The sequence below is a fragment of the Vidua macroura genome, chromosome 6 (genome assembly GCF_024509145.1).
Source record: "Vidua macroura isolate BioBank_ID:100142 chromosome 6, ASM2450914v1, whole genome shotgun sequence".
NCBI lineage: Eukaryota > Metazoa > Chordata > Aves > Passeriformes > Viduidae > Vidua > Vidua macroura.
The window spans coordinates 5,471,250-5,491,737 of NC_071576.1; the positions used below are offsets into that span (position 1 = coordinate 5,471,250).

Here is a 20,488-nt window from a genome sequence, read left to right on the forward strand (position 1 = left end):
TTCCTGAGCTGTTTCAGTGATTAGGTGGCTGAAGCAGGTTTTGTGAAGTACTGGTGGAATTAAGGCTGGATGGCTACTGTTACTCAGGACCCTGAGTGAATTGCCAAATGACTGAGAATTGTGCAATTTCTAGCCACATTTCTTCTCTGATAGCTTCCCATCTGTTGCTATTCATAGTTTCTTCTGTGAATAACATCAGAGAAAACGTGGGCCAGGGAAGTTTTGCACTCTACTTATCCAGTCACAGCGGTGTTCAAAGGGAAGGTGTTAAAGGACAATATTTTGGATTGGTGCACCAGCATTAGCTGCTCCTAAAGTTTTCACTCCAGGCCTTTCTGGGTCTCCCTTTTGTATATGAGACTGGGCTAAAAGACTTGCTGATGCATCGTGCCAGTTATTGATGTTTTCCTCACAGAGATCCTTGTTAAAACCCTCGGAGGAACATGGAGAGAGTTTGTCTGTCCTCTCGCTCTCCTCTGGCATAGCCATGCTCTTCTCATATACAAGCATGGCCTAGCTCTGGTTTACAGGTCTAGTCCTCTGCTTGGTGGTTGTCAGGTAAATCTCTCCCCTGGAGGTACAGTAGAAAACTATACCTGTTTTCCAAGTATTTCCTTAACTGTGTCTAGGTATGCTCGGGATACTTTTGTTGAAAGCGAGGAGAGATGGAAATGCCAAATGACTGGCAAAGCTTGCAGGTCCAAACAAGCAGAGCTCACTCAGAGCAATTTGAATTAAAGCAGAATACTTAAAAAGTTGGTTTTGCTTTTTTATTTTTCTATAAAATCAAGCTGGTTGCTTCTTATCTGGAGTGCAGCTTATACAGTGGAGTTGAGTCATTCCTGCTGAGATAGCATTTTGAGAACTGTTGTTTAAATGCTTAGATATTTAACTCTGGCACAGTATAATTTGCAAACTTATGTAACTGGTATGTTTTTGAATGCAGCTGTCAATAAGAGATCTTATTGCACTTTTTGTTCTTAGTGGAACTAGGGAATCTTAACTAGCTGCTTTTACAAGATGACCTAAATATAAATAATTTAAGAATAGCATATTTCTTACTAAAATGTTGACATTGCTATTGGCTTAATTTTTATGTGTTCAGGTCAATTCTGATGTACAAAACTCTTACGTAATTGGCTAAGCAGAACGGCATTGCAATTAAGTGATGGAATGATGCAGGTTGTGCTAATAAATAAACAAGTTTTAGAATGGGAAGTACTGTAAAATAACTGTTTTGATTTTACCTCTGCAAACCAGAGACATTTTAAAGACTTGGGTAGTAGTAATGTTTGAAGTTGAGACAATAGTGGTTTATCATAGTTAAACCTGAGCCAAACTGCATTTGTTCTTACTGTAGCATGTGGACCTTTGTAAGTTTTGCTCCTCTTTTATCCTAAATCATACTTGACTTTTAGTTTTTTATTTAAAAAAATTGGTGTATCATCTGTTTCTTTGTAAATGACACAACGTTTAGTCTCATTTGTTCTTTTGGAAATTAATCTCTTTTTGGATAATACTTGATTGCTGAACTCTTACTGATCTCTGTAGTTTTAATCACATGATCCAAATTTCAGTTTAGAATACTAGGATAAGAATTAAACTTCTGTAACGTTTGCACATGCTTAACTACAATCCTCTTCATTGAATGAATGGCAAATGCAAAGTATCAAGTCTGTGTATACAATATGTAATCCCTGAAAAAATGACAGTGTTCTTAGGATATTTAAAAGATCCAGGGAATGTGCATAAATGTACATTTTATGGCATTTTATGTGCATTCCATTCATCAGAGCTAAAAAATATTTTTAAGGGAGGATTCATATATTTGAGCCATGATGTGGTGCAGATCACAGTGGAGATAACGTTTTCTACTTGGAGCTTCTTTATGTTGCTGTCTGTCTATGAAAGAACAATTTAGCATTTAATAAGATTGAATATTTCTAGAGTAAATCACTTGACTCTTAAGACTGGGAAGAATGTTTAGGCCAAGGGAATTGTAATCAGGGCAGGAGGAGAAAGCAAGGGTGATACCATGGGAGTGAATAGGCTGATTTTTGTTCCTGGGTAGAGGCAGTAACCACTGGGTGTTACCGGTGTTAAGCTACTGCTGCAAGGTCTGCTCTTCTGTATTTGTGTGCTAAACTCTGGTCTGTGTTAAACCACATACTGAGTTACAGATTTCTGTCAAGTTGCTATCTTTTTTCTTATTTATTCTGTTTGTGTTTAAACACAAATACCAGTACAATTCACTAATGGATATTTCAGCTGCCTTTGGAGTCTACAGAACAGAGTGTGTTTATAAATACATGAAACAGTTGCTCAGATTTTTTTAACAGCTCTTCTCGATAGGTGTTTATATGTGACTAAAACAACAGAATAAAAACTTCTTTCACTGACAGTTCCAATGAAGTACACTTCTACTGTTTAGAGTGTAAACTTTATAGCAGTATATATCTATATGTATCAAAAGAGCATCTAAGAGTGGTACAAAGGATAAAGCAAAACTGGCTAACCATCTTTCAATATTGAAACGTAGAGAAATGCAGTTTACAGAGAGAGGAAAAAATACATTAGCCTCTTCATTGCTAACATGTTAGTTCTCAAAAGTAATAATATTTTAGTAGATAAAAAGGTCTCTAAGCTCTTCTAAGATGTTGGGTTATTTACAAACCCAACAAACTCTAGTGTAACATGACTTGTATTTTGATAGCTGCAGTTTAAATAAGGCAAAGCACTTCAGTGTGCTTGTGGTGATATGCCATGTGCAGCTGAATTATGTGGGACTACTCAGATCTGTGATGTTGCTCTCACCTTCAGTGCCTTGCTGGATTGTGACCTAGAGAATGAAATGTGCTCTCATGTTTGGATCTCAGCTGTAACTTGAAGGATTCTCTGTATCTATGTGTGCAATTCATTTTTGCTGCCAGCTGTCCTTGTCATCTGAAATTTGAATGGTGGCCTGTATTCTTTTTGACCATATATCATAGCTATTTGTTCATTAAGTTCTGTGGTATTTTTTCCTTAGAAATGCTCTAAAATGCAGTGGCCACGAGAACTGTGCAAACTGTGCCTGAGCTCTTTGTGTTTGGAGATGAGTTTAAGGAATTCTCCAGCTGTTAAGTAAAACCCAGTTTGGAAAGGAGTGCATAGTGTGGAAAAATGTGGGCGGTTAAGCAGCTAGCATTAAATTGTAGGAAAATTTAATGAAGAAAGAATCAGTTGCTGTCAGTAAATAATTTTCTAGTTCCCTCAGTCAATTACAGTAAGTATTTGGACAGACCCTTGTTAAAAATCAGCTGCTGCTGTTCTCTGTAAAAAACCGTTCTGAGGCTGCAGAGCAAGGCTCTGTAAGCTTAGGAAATGCTGGCAATAGCACTGCTTTGATTTTTGAAGAACAGATGAATTCAATAATATCCTCATTAAGTGACCAGAATGTTTAGAGCTCTCATGAACTCTGGTTTGGAGTGAGAGGAGCACCTTTACTGCCTTGTTTATCATGGGCAAATCACCTCTCTGCTGGTAGTGGTAGAAGTGAACTTGGCAATCATTGTGCCCTCAGAGGAAAGCCTTCTCTCCTGAAAGCTCTGTCTGCATAAAAAGCTGAGAACAAGGGCTGGTTTTTTTTCCAATGGTTTCTTTTTTATATTTTTATGTAGTCTTGAGTGAAAAATCTATTTTATTGCAGCAGTCATCCTCAGTCCTTGTTCTTTTAATGAGATAGGAATGCTGGGGACGTGAGGGCAAAATAGCTTTGTAAATAAAAGCTCTGTGTGTGTACAAATGAGCAAACTCCAGCTTTTCCTAAGCTTTGAGGATTTAACTTCCAGGTCTTAATGTGCTTCTGGCATAGTTTTGATGTCATTTCCTTGCAAGCAAAGCCAGATTCCAGCTGTTACTTCAGAACATTTCCTATTTTATTGCCATTTTATTCCTGTGTGTAGTCATCAGGTTTCAAGTCTCTCCTGTATGCTGCTTTTCCTATATCCTCACCAGAATAGTGTTAATGTTGCTGTGATTAGAACCCCGCAAATGTTTTCATGTGAAGTGAAGGGTCTGGGAAATTGCTTGTGTATTATTTCATAATATTGAGTACTTGACTAAACAGGAAGTTTTGGGGCCTCCATGCAGACATCATCTTCTAATTATTGGGCACACGCATACTGGTTGCGTTTTCTCAGAATAGTTTATTTTTATTTTACTCCCAAGCTCTATCTGTATAAACTTTATTTTCACTTGGGTTTCATTCAGCCATATTGTTAAAATTTTCATAAGACAAACCATAAACAGTTGGCTGGTGCTTCTTGTTGAAGTTAGGAATATCTGAAGTTTGAAAACTTTAAATAATTAGTTTTTAAAAGGAGCAGTGACATTGGTGAGCAACTAGAAACACAGATAGAAATTAAGGAGCAGATACAGGAATGATTCCATGTGTTCAATTTTCTTGAACTCTTTAGGATTGTATTAACTAAATTGTTAAGATGTTTGTGGTGAGGTTATCAGGGAAACCATACAACAGAAGGATGGTGGGGCTCTGTAAGAATTTCTACACATTGCCACAGGCAACAAACAATACCAACTGTAAAAAAAAATGCCAGTTTCCTGAACTGAGAGTGACTGTGTGAATATAATTTTTTCCCCATATTTCAGGAATAGTTCAGTTAATACAGTTTCTGTTTTGTTGATTTTTAAATTATTGTTATTTGAGCCTGCCTTTGTTTTTGGAGTCTCAGCGAATGATGCCATCGGGACCTTTTTCCATGGAGCATCTTTTTCCTGGTTTATTTTAACTCTTAGCTAAAACATTGACAAAGATAAATTGGCAGTAGCTTGACTTCAGGTGTATTTGAACAACCAGAACAGTCATGGACAAAACCCATTGTGGTCTAGAGGCTCTTTACCCAATATCTTCACTCTTTTGGGTAGAGGCAGGATGGGCTAGGACTCCCCAGTTGTCTTGATTTTTCTGAATAGATTTAGTTGAACTTGATAAAAAAAAAAAAATGCTTTTTGTTTGGTTAGATTTGTGGGGTTTTTTTCCTTTGACACAGAAATGGCAGTGGAATTACATGAGCCTTCCTCTAAAAAAAACATTCCTCTGTGAATCTTTAACTTTTTTTGTGGCAGGTACTATTTGATTGGTAAAACTGATAGTGAGCAAAGATACTGAGGCTTCAAACTGTAAATAAGAGATCAGAAAAAAAAATTAGAGAAAAGGAGGATTTTAGCTATTATTTGAATAATTTGATATGTTCACATTCGTTAAATTCTTGCACTCTGAGTGGCTTGTACTCAAGTAGGATTTTTCAGTTAGGCCCACAATGTTTAGGAGTGCTATGATGAGAAATGACAGTGGCAGAGCACTCGTGGTATTACAAATACTGGAAAAATTGTAATTCAACTTTTATGACTTACTATAGCTCCGTTCTTCTGGGTTGTCTCTTTCTGTTTCCTTTTCACCCATGTTTTCTTTGTGGTGAAACTGTTGCTGTGTGGAGTTCTGTTGGAATGGCTGTGTAGCACTGTGTACTCCTTCTGTCATGAGCAGCTTGGTTGGAATCCTTACATTCACTAGTTTGCCTTGCTCTTTCAAAAAATTTGAATCTTACTGCATCTCATTGATATATAAACCGAAGCAAGGGCTTTCTTTCTCCCAAATTCTGTCTACTCAGACTGCAGCTTCCTTGGATCTTCCAGTTCTTTTTTTCTGTTGCTTCAATGGGGCTCTGAATTTTGGCTGGAGCACGCAGGAATTTCTGCACTGTTAACAAAGCAGTTGTCTAAGCTTTTTGTCTAAAATGGGCGCCTTTTGTTTATCTTCCAACACTTCTAAGTAAGAAATCTTTGGAAAATGAAGTATAACCAGAAAGGTGCTGAACTCAGCAGCAGCATGGGCATGTTTTCTGCTTATTAATGCTTTCAAGCAAGGACCTTGGCGTTTTCATTCTCATGCTGTTCAGACAGCAGCACATGAATTTATGCAGGGCTACCTCATTGATTTTCATAGCTCTTGTTAGTGCCATTTTGGTTGTCTACATAGTTTTTCATTGTGATGGGGCTGCTCCTACTTTGATGCTGCTGTGGTTTTTTCTCTTATGCCTTCCCACTTCTAATTTGTAATACAGATATTTAGAAAGAAGCAAGAATTCAGCCTGGGCCAAAAAATACTCACTTAGTCATGTTCTGAGGGTGCCAGTCACATTAGGATCCTGATGAGTGACTGGCACTCATGGATGCAAGTTGTATCTCCTCTCAGAATCAGTGTAGTGATTTTTCCTTCCCAGCAGTGCTCTTGGTGATTCTGGAAAGAACTTAGTTTCTTCCATAACTGTCCAGATTGCAAAATTAACTCAATAAAGAATTCTTGAAACGACATCATCATCTTTCAAACTTCTGAAGGAACGATTTGTTAGAGGTGAATTATCTATTTCAATGTCCAGGGCTTCCTTTTGCAAAAATCAGATTACACATGTCTCTGCTGGAGAGAGTTTGAACCTCAGCCAAAATACACTCATATTGAGAAGCTTCTCATTTAACCTTGGAACAGGTTTAGTTGTCTGCAGGAAAGGTAGGTAGGAGCAGAAAATAATGTTTTAAGAAGAAGCTGAAACATGTTGTTGGAGGGAGGGTGTTAACTTAGAAATGGTTACCTTCTGTGTTCCAGAAGGCTTTAATAATCCTCTCCTAAATCCTACCTGCCCTGCCATACACACCACGTGGGATAAAATATTTTGCTGCTTAGTACAGGGAGGCATTTGGAAATGCTGTCAGCTCCTAGCAAGGAGAAGGGATTTTAAGCAGAAGTTATGTTTTAAAAAAAACAACTCTCCAAACAACTTAGCTCAGTGAAATGGCAGTGCCTGTGGACCAGCTATTAAGAGGTTTGAGCTCATAGGTGTTTGTATCAGAAGTGCAGTGATTTGGTATTTTCTGCTGTGCTGTGAAGTTGTAATAGCCATCACTGTTGCATATTAATTACTGGGAGAGAGGGAGGGTAAGTTGGGGAAATTTGGAACAGTTCATACTTTCCTTTATACACATAGAGTTATTAACTTGCTTCCTCTGGTTTATTTTTTTGTTGATTTTTTTTGGGGGGGGGGGGGGTTGAGTTTTTTTGGGGGTTTTTTTGTGGGTTTTTTTGGTTTTTTTTTGGTTTTTTTTTTTTTTTTTTTTTTTTTGTTTTTTGTTTTTTGTTTTTTTTGTTGTTTTTTTTTTTTGTTTTTTTTGTTGTTGTTTTTTTTTTTTTTTTTTTTTTTTCAATCTGCCACAACTGTCCTAAACCAAAAGTTCTTAATCTTACTAGAAATTTTCTTACCCATATGGGTAGTTTGTGTTCTTCCTTTTGCAGTTGTCTTACTGAAGTAGAACACAGACTACAAATGCATCCCCAAGAAAGAAATGTTCTGGTGGGGAAATGGTGGGTTAGTCTGTGTTTATTGAAATAATCCCAGTTCTGTATTTTATTTCTTTTACTTCTTTTACATAAACAGTTCATGTCTCCTAGCTGCCATGTATTCCTGTGCCTGAAAGTACACATTCAGAAACATCAACTGTAATTTCTTGGTGTTTTATTGATGTTTCGAATCATGAGTGCCAGAATTCAGTCATATAGCCTCCAATAGTTTTTAAATAGTTTCATTGGCAAGAAGCTTTTTCATGACTTCATTCAGCCCATGACTGTGGTGTAATTATGTCTCCTCATCTGCGTGTTCTGTTTTATTTTAGACATTCTTCCGATCCCTGGGATGTTCTCTGACATGTTGTTTGTTAAAATTAATTGATTTGGGGCATCCAGTACGTACTGTCAGTTTTTCATTCAGGAGGCTGTAACTTCTGAAAATGTTTCCACGTTTGCACAATTACATGCTGTCTGCTACTGCATCCAGCCTGCTTAAGGCAGAGGGAAAAGTACTGTGGATCAAGCTGGAGTTGAAGTGAACAAACACCCTTTTTCTAGTCAGTAGCAGTCTGTATAATTTGGTGACTTGCTCTGTGTCCTGTAGTTCAATTAAAGGTTGTAATCCTTCTCTGTGGTCCTCATTACAACACACAGGGTGTAGTGTCACTGAGAGAATTGTTCCAGGAGATTGGAGTGTGGAGGTATTTCTCAGCTTAGTTAGAACAAGTGCCTGTGACTTCAGTGTGGTTCATGTAAGCAGCTTATCCTAGTGGAAGGAATACAACTTGAACATTGTTTAAAAAGGATTATTAATTTACATATTGTTCAAGTGAAAGTTTCAAATGGGGGTGATTCGTTTTCTTGGACAAAACGATCAAATCTTTGTCCAAATTCCTTGGAAAAATAAATTTGTATATGTGGAGTTGCATTAACTGTCTTTTGTGAACAGTTTAGGGCTTATCTTCATTTGAACCTTCGGGCAAATGAACAAGCAAATAGCAAACCAGTAAAATTTATTTTCCTGTGTAGCAGAAAGCATTACAGTTGTGCTGCCTGGATAGCACAATTTGAGGAACAAATGAAGGGGCAAAGAGATTTCATGCATTCCAGTGATGTATCTGTGGTTGTCCGTGGTTGTCCATGGCCTGGTATACTAATTACCCTCCTTTTTCTTTGCCACTCTGTTCTCCAGTTGCATCTACTTTCAAGGAGTTTAGCTACTGACTCTTTGGCATGCTCCATTCATTATTTCAGTTTTGTTTCTAATGCTGCAGTCCTTTGAATTTTGGCACTCTTGTGTTTTATCCAAGACCTTGTTATTTGTGTTGATTTTTCTAGGCTCTATGCAGTATTCTTATTTTCTGTCTGCAAACTGCAACTTGAGTTTTCTGTGCACTTGCTGCTTAGGCTGTCCTTCAGTTTGACCTCCACAAAATCAGCGCTTCAGAAATTGTGGTTAAAATGCACTTGTAGATGCAGAGATGCACCCCCTGCACATTGATTTCTGTTCACAGGGGTCCATTTTCACATCTAGTTTTGTTCAAATGCCTCTCTGTTCTTCAGAGCTAAAATCCAGAAACTTTCACTGCAGAAAGCTCTTCTTCTCTTTTTGGACCTAAAACTAATGGAAGTCACTGATTTGAAAATGGTGATCCAAGCATCATCTTAGATTAAAATTGAAGCTTGCTTGACTGATGGCTTTGCAGTTGCAGCACCAGATGATGTGTGAGAGCCAACATTTATGAAGATGTTGCACCTCTGACCTTTTTACAAGGTACCACCCTTACAGTACTGTTCAGAATGGTCCTTCTTTAAGGAAAAAAAGGGTGGTGTATGTTTCCCACTAAACTTCATTATTAAAGTGCCTTTTCTCTTACTTTGCCTTTAATAGGAAGAGGAAGAATGCCTGTCTCCTTCAGTACATACGTGCATTATTCAAGCGTCACAAAAGTTGAGGCTTCCAGAGTAGAGGACTGGTTCTGTCTCCTGCCATGAGACTGCAGTTTTCTGACATGATTGTAGAAATGTGTGACTGGATTAAGAGAGTAAAATGATTTTGAGAATAAAGATCATAAAATGAGGGCTCCTCATAAGGAAGATTACTAAAGACATCAAGAGAGGCTGAGTTAAGCCATGTTCAGGATCTGTTTTCTGTATTGCACGCATTGCATGCAGTCTGTTCTGGGTCTGTGTTTTTACATAACAAAGTCATGCTGTAACTTGGGCACTTGCACTGCTATAGGTTAATCAGATTTGCATACAGAGTTATGTGCTTAACCAAAGGTGTCACTCCAACTCAGTCACTGTAGTGCACAAAGCACCTCATCAAAGAATGACAAATGTGCTCATAATTTAGGTAGGCACCGGTGTGTGAAAGATGTTTCCGTAGATATGCACTCAAAAACAGGTCTCAAAGGTATTTTTAGTAGGAAGTAGGCATGGCTTTCTTATGTCAGCATTTCTCTGTGTGTGTCCATCCCTTCTTGTAAAACTAGGATTCTTTTTGTTCATAGCTAAGGCTCTTGAAATTCTTCAGGTTTTAACTGCACATTAAGGATATGGGGGGAGAAGTAGCAGGTAGTCTCCAGTTCATCAAAATTCACAGATAGGTCAGTTTTAACTGATTTTTTTTCTGAATGAGAATTGGAATTCTGGAAAAAATCTAAAGATTGGACACATTCATCCTATCGACAAGTAAACAATGCTTTTTCTGCAGATACAATGAGGATTTTGAAAACCTGGCCTATTCTCCTGCAGGTTTAGACTGCTATTCTGGTAAAAGTCTGGTTAGCTGGAGTATGGCAGGGCAGACAACTGCAGTCTGTTACTGCAGTTTTCAGAGGGGGATCACGTCCTGCCGTGAGCTGGGGGCAATTTCTGAAGGAGTTGTTCCATGGCCACGCTGTGGTTTTCCTTTTGCCCAGCTGTATTCTCATCCATGGTGGGCAACTCTCAACCCTGAAGAGTCCTGGATCAACATCTCACCTACAAAGCTTAGCTTCAAAGACCACCAGCTTTCAGGTTGCCTTCTGGGAAGGGATAAGGCAATTTGGTATTTAAATGGAGAGTGATTTGTTAACTTAGAAGGTGTGCTAGCAGTTCTGTAGTTGTTAGAACTTCACACAGACTCTCTGTACCTATTTCTAATTTACATGATTAACTACTGAGCAGGACAAACAGTTTACAAAGCACAGCTCTGAATGTTGTGTGCATGCTAAGGTGAGAGATTAAAAGAAAAATGGCCCTTTTTAGTCCAGATTTCGACAGTGTTTGTGGTCAGTGTAACTGTACCCTGCTCTTAATGTTTTCCTGTTTTATTTCAAATACAGCAATAATGTCAAATACTTCACAGAATATATTTGCCAGGGCAGTTTCTGCTCTTTGAGCTCTAAGTTAAGGTGAAAAAGTTGAATATATGAGTTCTGTTTAGTGATCTCCTCAATAAAGAGAACATTCAGTGTTAAACTCTGCTCCTATTATAGAATCAATAAAAAGTGTTCTTCAGCAAAATAATTACCCATGTGATTTATAGCAGCATTCTGTAATTATTTTGATCACTCTGACTTCACTAGAGTTGCATGTGAAGATAAAAAAGTCTTAAGTCGTATTTTTTTCCTAGCAACTGCAGTAATGTGAACCTCGTGCATGTGCTTGGGACACAAGACACACGGTGCGCACTCTGTTTTGTTGGTTAGTTACAGCTTGCTTGGGCATCAATATTTTGTGTTCACTTGAGAAGAGACAGAACTCCAGAGCAGGGTTTAGGGTGAGGGGAAGCAGAGGTGAAATGCTGCTGCCATCCCCATACAGCTGAAGTATGTGTTTTGTTTTTGTTAGCAAAGCATGTGAGCCAAAGAGTGCATAACCAGTCCCCATGCCTCACATTTGAATCACTGTTGTGGTGAGATCAAATATAAACATTTCTTGACTGTTTAGTTTAACACAGATGTTTCAGAAGGGTTGACAGTGGCTGGAAGAGGCAGTGTGAAGAGCTTTGTTGGATCTGTGGTGTCACTAATGACTGGTGCTGTATTGCAATGAAAGCATGTTATAAAAACATGATGTTGTCACTTAGAAAACTGGTCAAATATATTCTATGGTCAGGTTAAACATTTCTGAAACCCCTGGTGTGCTGATTTTTCTGCTAGCACAGCTGTTAGTTGGGGCCTCAGGTAAAATCTCTTTCTGAGGTTCTTTTTACAGCTATTTTTTTGTCCACAGTCTTCAAACAGAAAAGCTCATAGTTTTGTTCCATTACTTTGTATTGTATAACAGTGATTTGCAGACTCTTTGATGCTTCCCAAGGCATAATTTGCAAGTATGCAAAATGTGTGACCTATTTTGTATGATTTTTTTAATAATGAATGCACAAATAAAGTGATGTGGATTAGAAGGGTGGGTTGGATGGTTAGGGTGTGAAAACCATGAAGATAAACCAGTCAGTTTACACTGCCCTCAAATATAACTCTTACTCTCTTAAGCATGAATATTTGCTGCATCACATCCCAAGGAGGAGGTGAAGGAGGAGAGAGTGTGCAGTGTATGGGTCTGGCTTGAATCTTGATTCACACAGGAATATACAACACATGTGATTTTATTTCCAAACAGATTTCCTCAGTCTTGTCAGGGGCAGTTGTCTTTCAGTGAAGCATGAATACATGAGGGTCTTAAGTAAATCTGCAGCACAGACATCTGAGAAGCTGCTGCGTAATTTAACCGAAAATCTTAAGGATGAGCTTTCACAAGATGGCTGAGCCAAACTAATGGCTTGCTGCTGCCTAAAGGGACAGCTGTTCTGTTCCTTCCCAGTCCTGCTGCTAGTTTATCCAGTGTTGCTTTTTCCTTTATGCAGACTCTGGCATCCTCTTGGTCATTCTTATAATTTATCTGTTAAAAAAAAGCCAAATAACAACCGAACCCAAAAAACCCTGAAACTCCCTTCTTGAAAAAAGGAAAAACTAATCAGTTTGCTTTCATTTTCCCCATCACTACCAGAAAAGCAATGTTAGCGGGAATTTGTGGCCAGCAGGTAGGGATCTAGGGAATGCCAGTGTCCTGGAAACACTGAACTCTTTCATGGCTCAGTAGTTACAGGGAACAGCCATTCAGATGTATGCCAGTTAACAAGTCCTCTTTGAAACTGGTTTTCATACATAGTTCTAATAGAGGCTTTTGTCAGAACCATGAATGACAGTGAACATAAATTTTTCAAGTAAAACAGCTGAAAATACAAAAATATGAAAAGTGCAGTTCAGCTAGTAGTAGTGTCCTTGTTAAAATTAGATGAAAGCAATACAAATTTGACTGGAGACACAGAAAAATCAGCTTTATAGCTGTGTATTTTGGGCGTCTTAACATTACTTATACCATTATTTAATATCTTCCAACAGGATTTTTAAACAAGATGCTTAAGAAATATCTTAATAATCCTTTTTTTTTTTTTCCTTTGTAGAACTGAAGGAAGGTCACCATGGGAGCATTTTTAGACAAGCCAAAGATGGAGAAGCATAACGCCCAGGGGCAGGGGAATGGGCTGCGTTACGGTCTGAGCAGTATGCAGGGCTGGCGCGTGGAAATGGAGGATGCACACACGGCTGTGATCGGTTTGCCAAATGGACTTGATGGATGGTCGTTTTTTGCTGTCTATGATGGGCACGCTGGATCCCAGGTTGCCAAGTACTGCTGTGAGCATTTATTAGATCACATCACGAGCAACCAGGATTTTAAAGGGCCAGATGGGCCACCATCTGTGGAAAGTGTAAAGAGCGGCATCAGAACAGGTTTTCTGCAAATTGATGAACACATGAGAGTCATCTCCGAGAAGAAGCATGGCGCAGACAGAAGTGGGTCAACAGCTGTGGGTGTCATGATTTCTCCCCAACACACATACTTCATCAACTGTGGAGACTCGAGAGGTTTGCTCTGTCGAAACAGGAAGGTTCACTTCTTCACACAGGATCACAAACCAAGTAACCCGCTGGAGAAGGAGCGTATACAGAATGCAGGTGGCTCCGTAATGATTCAGCGTGTGAATGGCTCCCTTGCTGTTTCAAGGGCACTTGGGGACTTTGATTACAAATGTGTCCATGGGAAAGGTCCTACAGAACAGCTGGTCTCACCCGAGCCTGAAGTTTATGAAATTGAGAGATCAGAAGAAGATGATCAGTTCATCATCCTGGCTTGCGATGGTATCTGGGATGTTATGGGAAATGAAGAGCTGTGTGACTTTGTAAGATCCAGACTTGAAGTCACTGATGACCTTGAGAAAGTTTGCAATGAGATAGTTGACACCTGCTTGTACAAGGTAGCCAGACTTGAGAGAAGGAGTTTACTGTGCTTTCACTATTAGAAGTTTATGAACAAGCTAATAATAACTTTGCTTCCAGTCTATAAATATTCAATGGTTTATGGTAACATGACTTTGACAGTGATGACCATGTTTCCTACAAATATGGTGATAGAGGGGGAACGAACACACAACAGAAACAACGTTTTTCTGGGTGGTTTTGGTTAATTAAGAGGTTATAATCATGTACAGATACACTGTGATCAGTGGAAAACTAGAAGCTAATGGGAATTTATGGGCAAGCTAAAGACAATAACTGCTCTTTTCTCTTTTGTAACGTACTTCACAAAACCTTAACTCTTAAGACTTAACCAGGCTAGAGAGTATATTTCCCCTTTCTTATGTTCCCCTGCTTTCTTGGGCACATAGTATTAACATTACTGTCATATTTACATCAAGATAAATGCAGAATCCATGAACCTTGACTTCGTATTTTGAAGACCTGGCTTCCTAAGTTAGTTTTTATTTTGATTTAATTACTGTATTTCTTATTCACTGTTGTGTGATACAGCTCTGAAACCAAGTAGAAGAAGTTGAGACTATTTGGTTTAACAAAACTATGTAACTTTGTCTGCATTAACTCTACTCTGTATTAATAAGTTGCAGTGTGATGCAGGTACTGAGTTTCATAGCTTGATACTTATTTTGCAAAGGCAAACTGGAAGTCATAGAGTAAAAAAGCCAACTTTTTTCTAAAGAAACAAGACAACATCCCTGCTCTTCCCAGGTGGCTAACAGGATCGTTGTTTCCCATCTAGAAAATTGTAATTGCTTTCCAACACCTTGGCAGATTGATAATGGCTATATTTTTGTTTACTGTTTTTCTTTGGCAATCCTAAAAGCAAATACCAGGAAGGGAACAGAGACTTGTGGATGCTGTAAGCTTTGCAGGAGCCAGCTGTCAGCACCTCCCCATACCCATATACTGTTGTTCTGCACACTGCTTGTTCTTGATCTCACTGACATCAGTGGAATTAATTAGTGTTAAAAGTTAAGCCTGTGGATGCATGTTTGTAGGCCAGAGCACAGGGGTATTGAAAGTAAACCAGTTACTTTGCATAAGCAGAATGTGTTTGTATTTTTAAATATTCAATTATTGGATTTCCTTTATTTGGAGTTTTAAATGTAAACATTTTTTGCAAAGATCTCGGTACCTTGCAGCTGGTTTTCTAACAAATTCTCTCACTTGCAACTTTTCTTGTTTTAAATGAAAAGGAGAAGAAAAAACCTAATAGATGTGATTTTTAGTGGAAGCACTGTCTGAATATAGCACCTTTCTGATTAGTGCTTTGGAGCAGTAATGGTTTTGTTCACTCATTCAGCTGTTTTCCCAAAATGATTGGGTGGTACTTAAAACAAGATGGAACACAACTTTGATACATCACTCATTACTAATGTCAATTTTTAGATGGCAATGGGGTGTCTGTAACTGGCTCCATGTAGTCTTCAGACCATAAAAGAGGGAAAAACAATGACTGAAGAGTTGTACCAAATGAATGGGCCTGGAATTCTCTAAGGGGTACAGGGAGAATAATTCTGATGATAATATTAATCCATAATAGTGAAAGTTGGATTCTGGTACCATATGATTTGTGAATTTCTGTATTTTAAATGCTTTGATGTGTGTTTAGCCTGGTGTGTATACATTTCTCAAATCATTTTTTCTTTTCCACCAGGGAAGTCGAGACAACATGAGTGTGATATTGATCTGTTTTCCGAATGCACCAAAGGTATCACCAGAGGCGGTGAAAAGAGAGGCAGAGTTGGACAAGTACCTGGAAAGCAGAGTAGAAGGTGGATCATTTAAAAAAAAATAAGTAACTTTGTTTCTAAACAGACCCCTGGCCCCCTTCCCCTTCCAACAATTAAACCCTTAACACATACAGGCTTTTTAATAGACCTTCAAGTGCCATTGGCCATCCTGTGAACCTCTGAAAAAGGCACTCATATATGTCCTGAAAAAGTTCTGCTATGAAAGTGCAGCAGCCTGTAGCCCTGAAAATTATTCAGGATGGCAGAGAATTTTTTTATGCCCAGTGTAATTCCTGAGTCTGTTGACAGCACTAACTTCAGACCAGTGAATCCTGGTTCCTATTACATACATGGAGTTAAAGAAAATAATCAGAATATCTTAAAAAGTGTCTGTGAAGATGGTAATTTGAGTGCCATTTATAGCTAAGTACAAATCAGTTACCTGTAATATTTTATTATCCAGTAATAGTAGGGTTACAACTTGATTACTATAATCTTTAAGCATCTGCTTACATATTTACTTATTTGAAAGTACGTCAGAAATTTGTCAAAGCTAATCTTTAAGTATTCATGACAAAAGCTGGGAACTCATTCTGATAGTAACTTAAAATTTTTTATTTAAATTTGTATTTCAGGAGTTCTTAAACTTTAAATTGAAACTGTGAGTGTGGGGCTTTTTGAATCACATAAAAATGATATTTAAAATCAATTAGATTCAAATAATTTCTGATTAAAACTGCATTTATAGTGCCTTTTGATATTTAAAACCAACTACATCTTGGAGTTTGTTTCTGAAATCTAAGACATGCTGTATGCATTATTTGCATAGGTTAAGTCTATTTTTGAAGTGGACTCCTCTATATGTTACAAGTCTAGTTGTGTGTGTATACTCCCAAGAATCCTTAATAGCACAGGGCACGATAGGCAGAGTTCTCTACAGCTTTGGTAGCAGTGAGTAGTAAGTTAGAGGAATACATTATGCACTTTTTTCCTCCTTAACTTGCATGATGGTAACACAGTGCAGCTCCAGAAATTTCACGGAGAACTTGTCTGCATGGGAATTTTGGGCTCAGACAAATCCATGTGCAATTTTTAAAGCACTTACAACCTGTGTAGGTGCTCCTGCAGAAAGTGCCACGTTTTTCAAAGGCCTCACTCGCCAGGTCTCAGCAAACTGCATCTGTTCTGCTCCTGAACAAATGCCCAGGCAGACATTTGTGTGTTTTAATCTCCACACTTGCCTGAGAGGGGAGGTTGGTGCACAGTCAGTGCTGGTGTGAATCTCCCTGACAGCGTGGCAGGAGTATCCCGGTGCAGTCACACCGCGGGAGGGAAGTGTCAGCAGAGCAGGGAGCAGCTTTGCACCAGGCGTGTGAGGAGCTCGCTGTGTGTGCCCACCCACAGGTTTGGTGAAGAACAAGTGTGCTGAGCATTCACACATTGATTCACAGCGTGGCAATTCTCCTTATCTGGGCAAGTACTGCCTTCTTATCTTAGATATTGTGTCTGAGCTCAGACAAACCCGTGACCTAGAATATGATGAAGCCAAGGCTGCATCTTCAGCTGGCCTCATCGTACCCCAGGAATGTTACAGTGAGGAAAGCTGGCATTTTTGTACAGCTGCCTCATTTTGTAAAGGAACAGCCTAAACACTGGACCTGCATGTGGTTATGGTACATACAAGGAATTTGGCTGCTGGTACTTTGCATTTATACAAATAGGAAATTTGCAGGAATGATCAAAGTGTGATAATTGCATAGAGGCAGAAGGATTCTGTATGTAGTTATAAAGCACTTTAATATTAATTTAATGGGATGATGTCTGAACAACTTGAGGAAATATATTGTACTTCCTCTCAAGGGTCTTTGCTTAATTTTTATAGTTATCCTCAATCTTTTGTGTGTTGTTGCAAAAAAAAAAAAAAATTAAATTAATGAATATTTAGTGAACACTACTCAACCCAGCAGTGATTTGTATCAGCTGTTTGCAGAATTTGGCCTTTTAGGACTTATGCATGAGGAAAGTTGAAAGGCCTGAACTAAGGCAGAATTTCAAGTACAGGAGTTGATAACTTTGTTATGTTTAATATATAATTAATTTCTGTGCCATTGCATTGTTTCTGAAGTAAGTGGATAATGCCTTAGTAAGGTAGGACTGCTGCAGCACCTGAAACTTCCTACACTACAGTGAATAATCTTGCTCTTATCTTAGGATACTATAAGAGTGGCAGTGCTTAACATTAAAAGCCCGACTTTTGGCTGAAGGAACTAAAAATATAAAGAGTACTTTTAGAATGATCTTACTAATCTGTAATATCAATTTAAATTTAAAATTCATTCAAATGGAAACTTGGTCAAAATGCATATTACATATTTTTATGCACTTCAGTACTCAGTGAAGTCCAACAGGTAATGAGAGTCGATCCTTTCTAATGTGCATTTTTTTTCTGGTTGTATTTTTATCCCCTTGGCCCAGAATATGCCTTTATACTGTTAAAAACTAGTGGAAATTTTAAGACTGAATAGGATTTAATAATGATGGTCATCTTGAATAAGGAGAGATGATTCAGATATTAAAAAATGTAGAAACTTTTCTACTTACGATGTCACTTAAGACATTCCTGATGTGCTTGTGGTCCAGATTTGTAGCTGCAACAAATAATGGAAGAAGTAACAAGTGTGGAGAAGCATCCTTGTGCCATTACTTGCAATAAATCAATGTTACTCCTAAAGTATCTTGTGAACTTCATGGTAGAAGTAATCAGTCATTCCAAAATGTGTTGCTATTTTTGCACTAATATGTGTTATCAATTTGTTAACTCTAAAAAGAAACTTGTCTAAGCTTTTTTTTTCTGTTCTCTTTTTTTTTTTCTTTTACATAAAACCATTCCGTAATAGATATTCCCTGCAATATTTATACCTATGTAGAGATAAATAATTTTAAGTTAGCTGTTATATGTTCCTTCCCTAACTTTCACATAAACAAAGTTCTGGCTTTTTCTTAAACTTTGTATGGAATTCCCATTTTTTAGTCCTTTATTTTAGGGTTGTAAGTACATTTTTCCAGTACTTGATGCCATGAAAATGTGTAGAAGGTTTAAAAGTAAATTAAAGACTTGGGGGGAGGGTTGAAGGTGTATTGAAACAAGATAATTCCAATAAATTAAACACAGCTAGCAGACCGACTCCATTTGTTGTGTCTTCAGTGTTCATTCAGTCTGTATCTATAGTTTTATCAAATTATAAATGTATTCATTTAGTGGAGACTGTATGTTAAATGTACTACAGTTACAGGTTGTGAAACTGTGTAGTATAGGTCAACTATAAATTCCTTATTTTTGTACGGCAGAACTTTAGAACTAGCACAATGTAGCATATTCTAGATGTTCAAAATTGCACAATAAAGGAACTTGGCAAACCAAATCTGAGATCTTGGCTTCTTATTCAGATTTAAGATTCCTAGATTATTTCTTTGCTAAATGTAAGATGGTAAAATGGACTTTGGCTGTAGATTTTGAGGAAATGGCAAGTTTTTGAGGTGTCTCTGGTGTGCGGTGTCATGTATTTAAAATTTAGGTTCTGAAGTAAACAGCTTAAAGCTTTGTGCTGCAGAGTTTGATGCTGGTTGAGGACTAGGCAGTGGTTCCACTATACCTTGCAAATAATTTACACAGCCTGACTGCAAAACAGATCTGATGGTTTTTGTAAACACACACAGCCCTGAAAAAACATTACATATACAAAAAGTAATTCGCAATTGTTTTTTAGGTTTTGTTTTGTTTTGACAAAAAGGACTGGATACATGTTGGTTTTAAAAGCTTTCAATGTGCCTTATCCCACAAATTATAAAATGGAAACTTGGTATGTTCTTCTGGAATTTAGGGCAAAATCTGAATGCTTGAGTATTTTTCAAGAGTGGTACTGATGAATTCCAACTACTTTCAAACTGTGTAAATGCTTTATTACATGAAGAATAGTGTGTATGTACATACATGCATGTATAGATGTGCACATATGTACACATTATTTTTGCATGTTGCAGTATTCACTTGCAGATAAAAAGCATCAGGTCTTAATATAAATTCACGTGTTTTGCAATTTCTGAGAGCTCATGTTTACAGAGAAATGAATGAGATTCATTTTAAAAAATGTTCTTGTTCTTTAAATTTCATAAAATCCCTATTTAAGGACTGACTCTTCAGGGCTGGTATGATCTTGAATGTCTTGAATTCAAATAAAATTGTGTGCTTTTGACTTGAGGAGAAAAGTGAAAAAAGCAAACGTGGAAAAAAAAAAAAAAAAAAAACCAGGCCTAAGAATAAAGTTAAAGAATTAATGTCTTGACAAAAGTGGCTGTGGCTACAATACAGATTCTCTTCACCCAGAAGCTGGAGTGGATCAGCTTTAAGTTTCTGCCCTGAATTTAAATATCTCCTGAATTGAGAATGAAACTGTCAATTAGATGTGATGTCCCTGGCTTTTAATTTATGTGTAATAGTTCTTAAAATTTGCATGTTGCTGTAATGCAGTGAGGTACAAGTATTGGTTAATACACATACAGCCATGGGAATTACTTCTGACCTGTCTAACCTTTTATTTCTTTAAAATACTATGTTTTCTGTGATGGCAATAATATTTTAACTTGTGTTGCAGTGATAAAACTGATGTTAATATCTGTCCCATGCCTTGGGCATATTGTGGGAAGATATTACATCTTGTGTCTAATGTATGGCAGGAAAGCCATTAAAGATTTGTTTCCCCACTATTACTAGGTAGCTGTGTATTTCTAAAACCAAGTCAGCATGTGAACAGCAGTAAATCTGTGTCAAATCTGTTACAGGTTTTTACTTATGGAACAAAGTTAACAATTACCATGTTGAGTACGGTCTGTCGCTTTAATTTTTTTTTCTTTTTTTTTTTTTTTAATGTTAAGCTGCCTTTTATAAAAACTTGAGTGTTTCAATCTTTTGAAGTTAAATTTGGACTGCACTT

The 20,488-nt window shown here is 37.7% G+C and overlaps 1 protein-coding gene across 1 annotated transcript in view; it reads left to right on the forward strand.

Annotated features, from left to right (window-relative positions):
- The window catches only part of PPM1A (protein phosphatase, Mg2+/Mn2+ dependent 1A), a 35,203-nt gene that overhangs the window by 1,689 nt on the left and 13,026 nt on the right, over positions 1–20,488 (forward strand). The window contains exons 2-3 of the mRNA XM_053979543.1: positions 12,852–13,703; positions 15,422–15,539. Of these exons, the coding sequence (XP_053835518.1) occupies positions 12,870–13,703; positions 15,422–15,539 (952 nt within the window). The 5' untranslated portion in view covers positions 12,852–12,869. The remainder of the gene's footprint in view (positions 1–12,851; positions 13,704–15,421; positions 15,540–20,488) is intronic.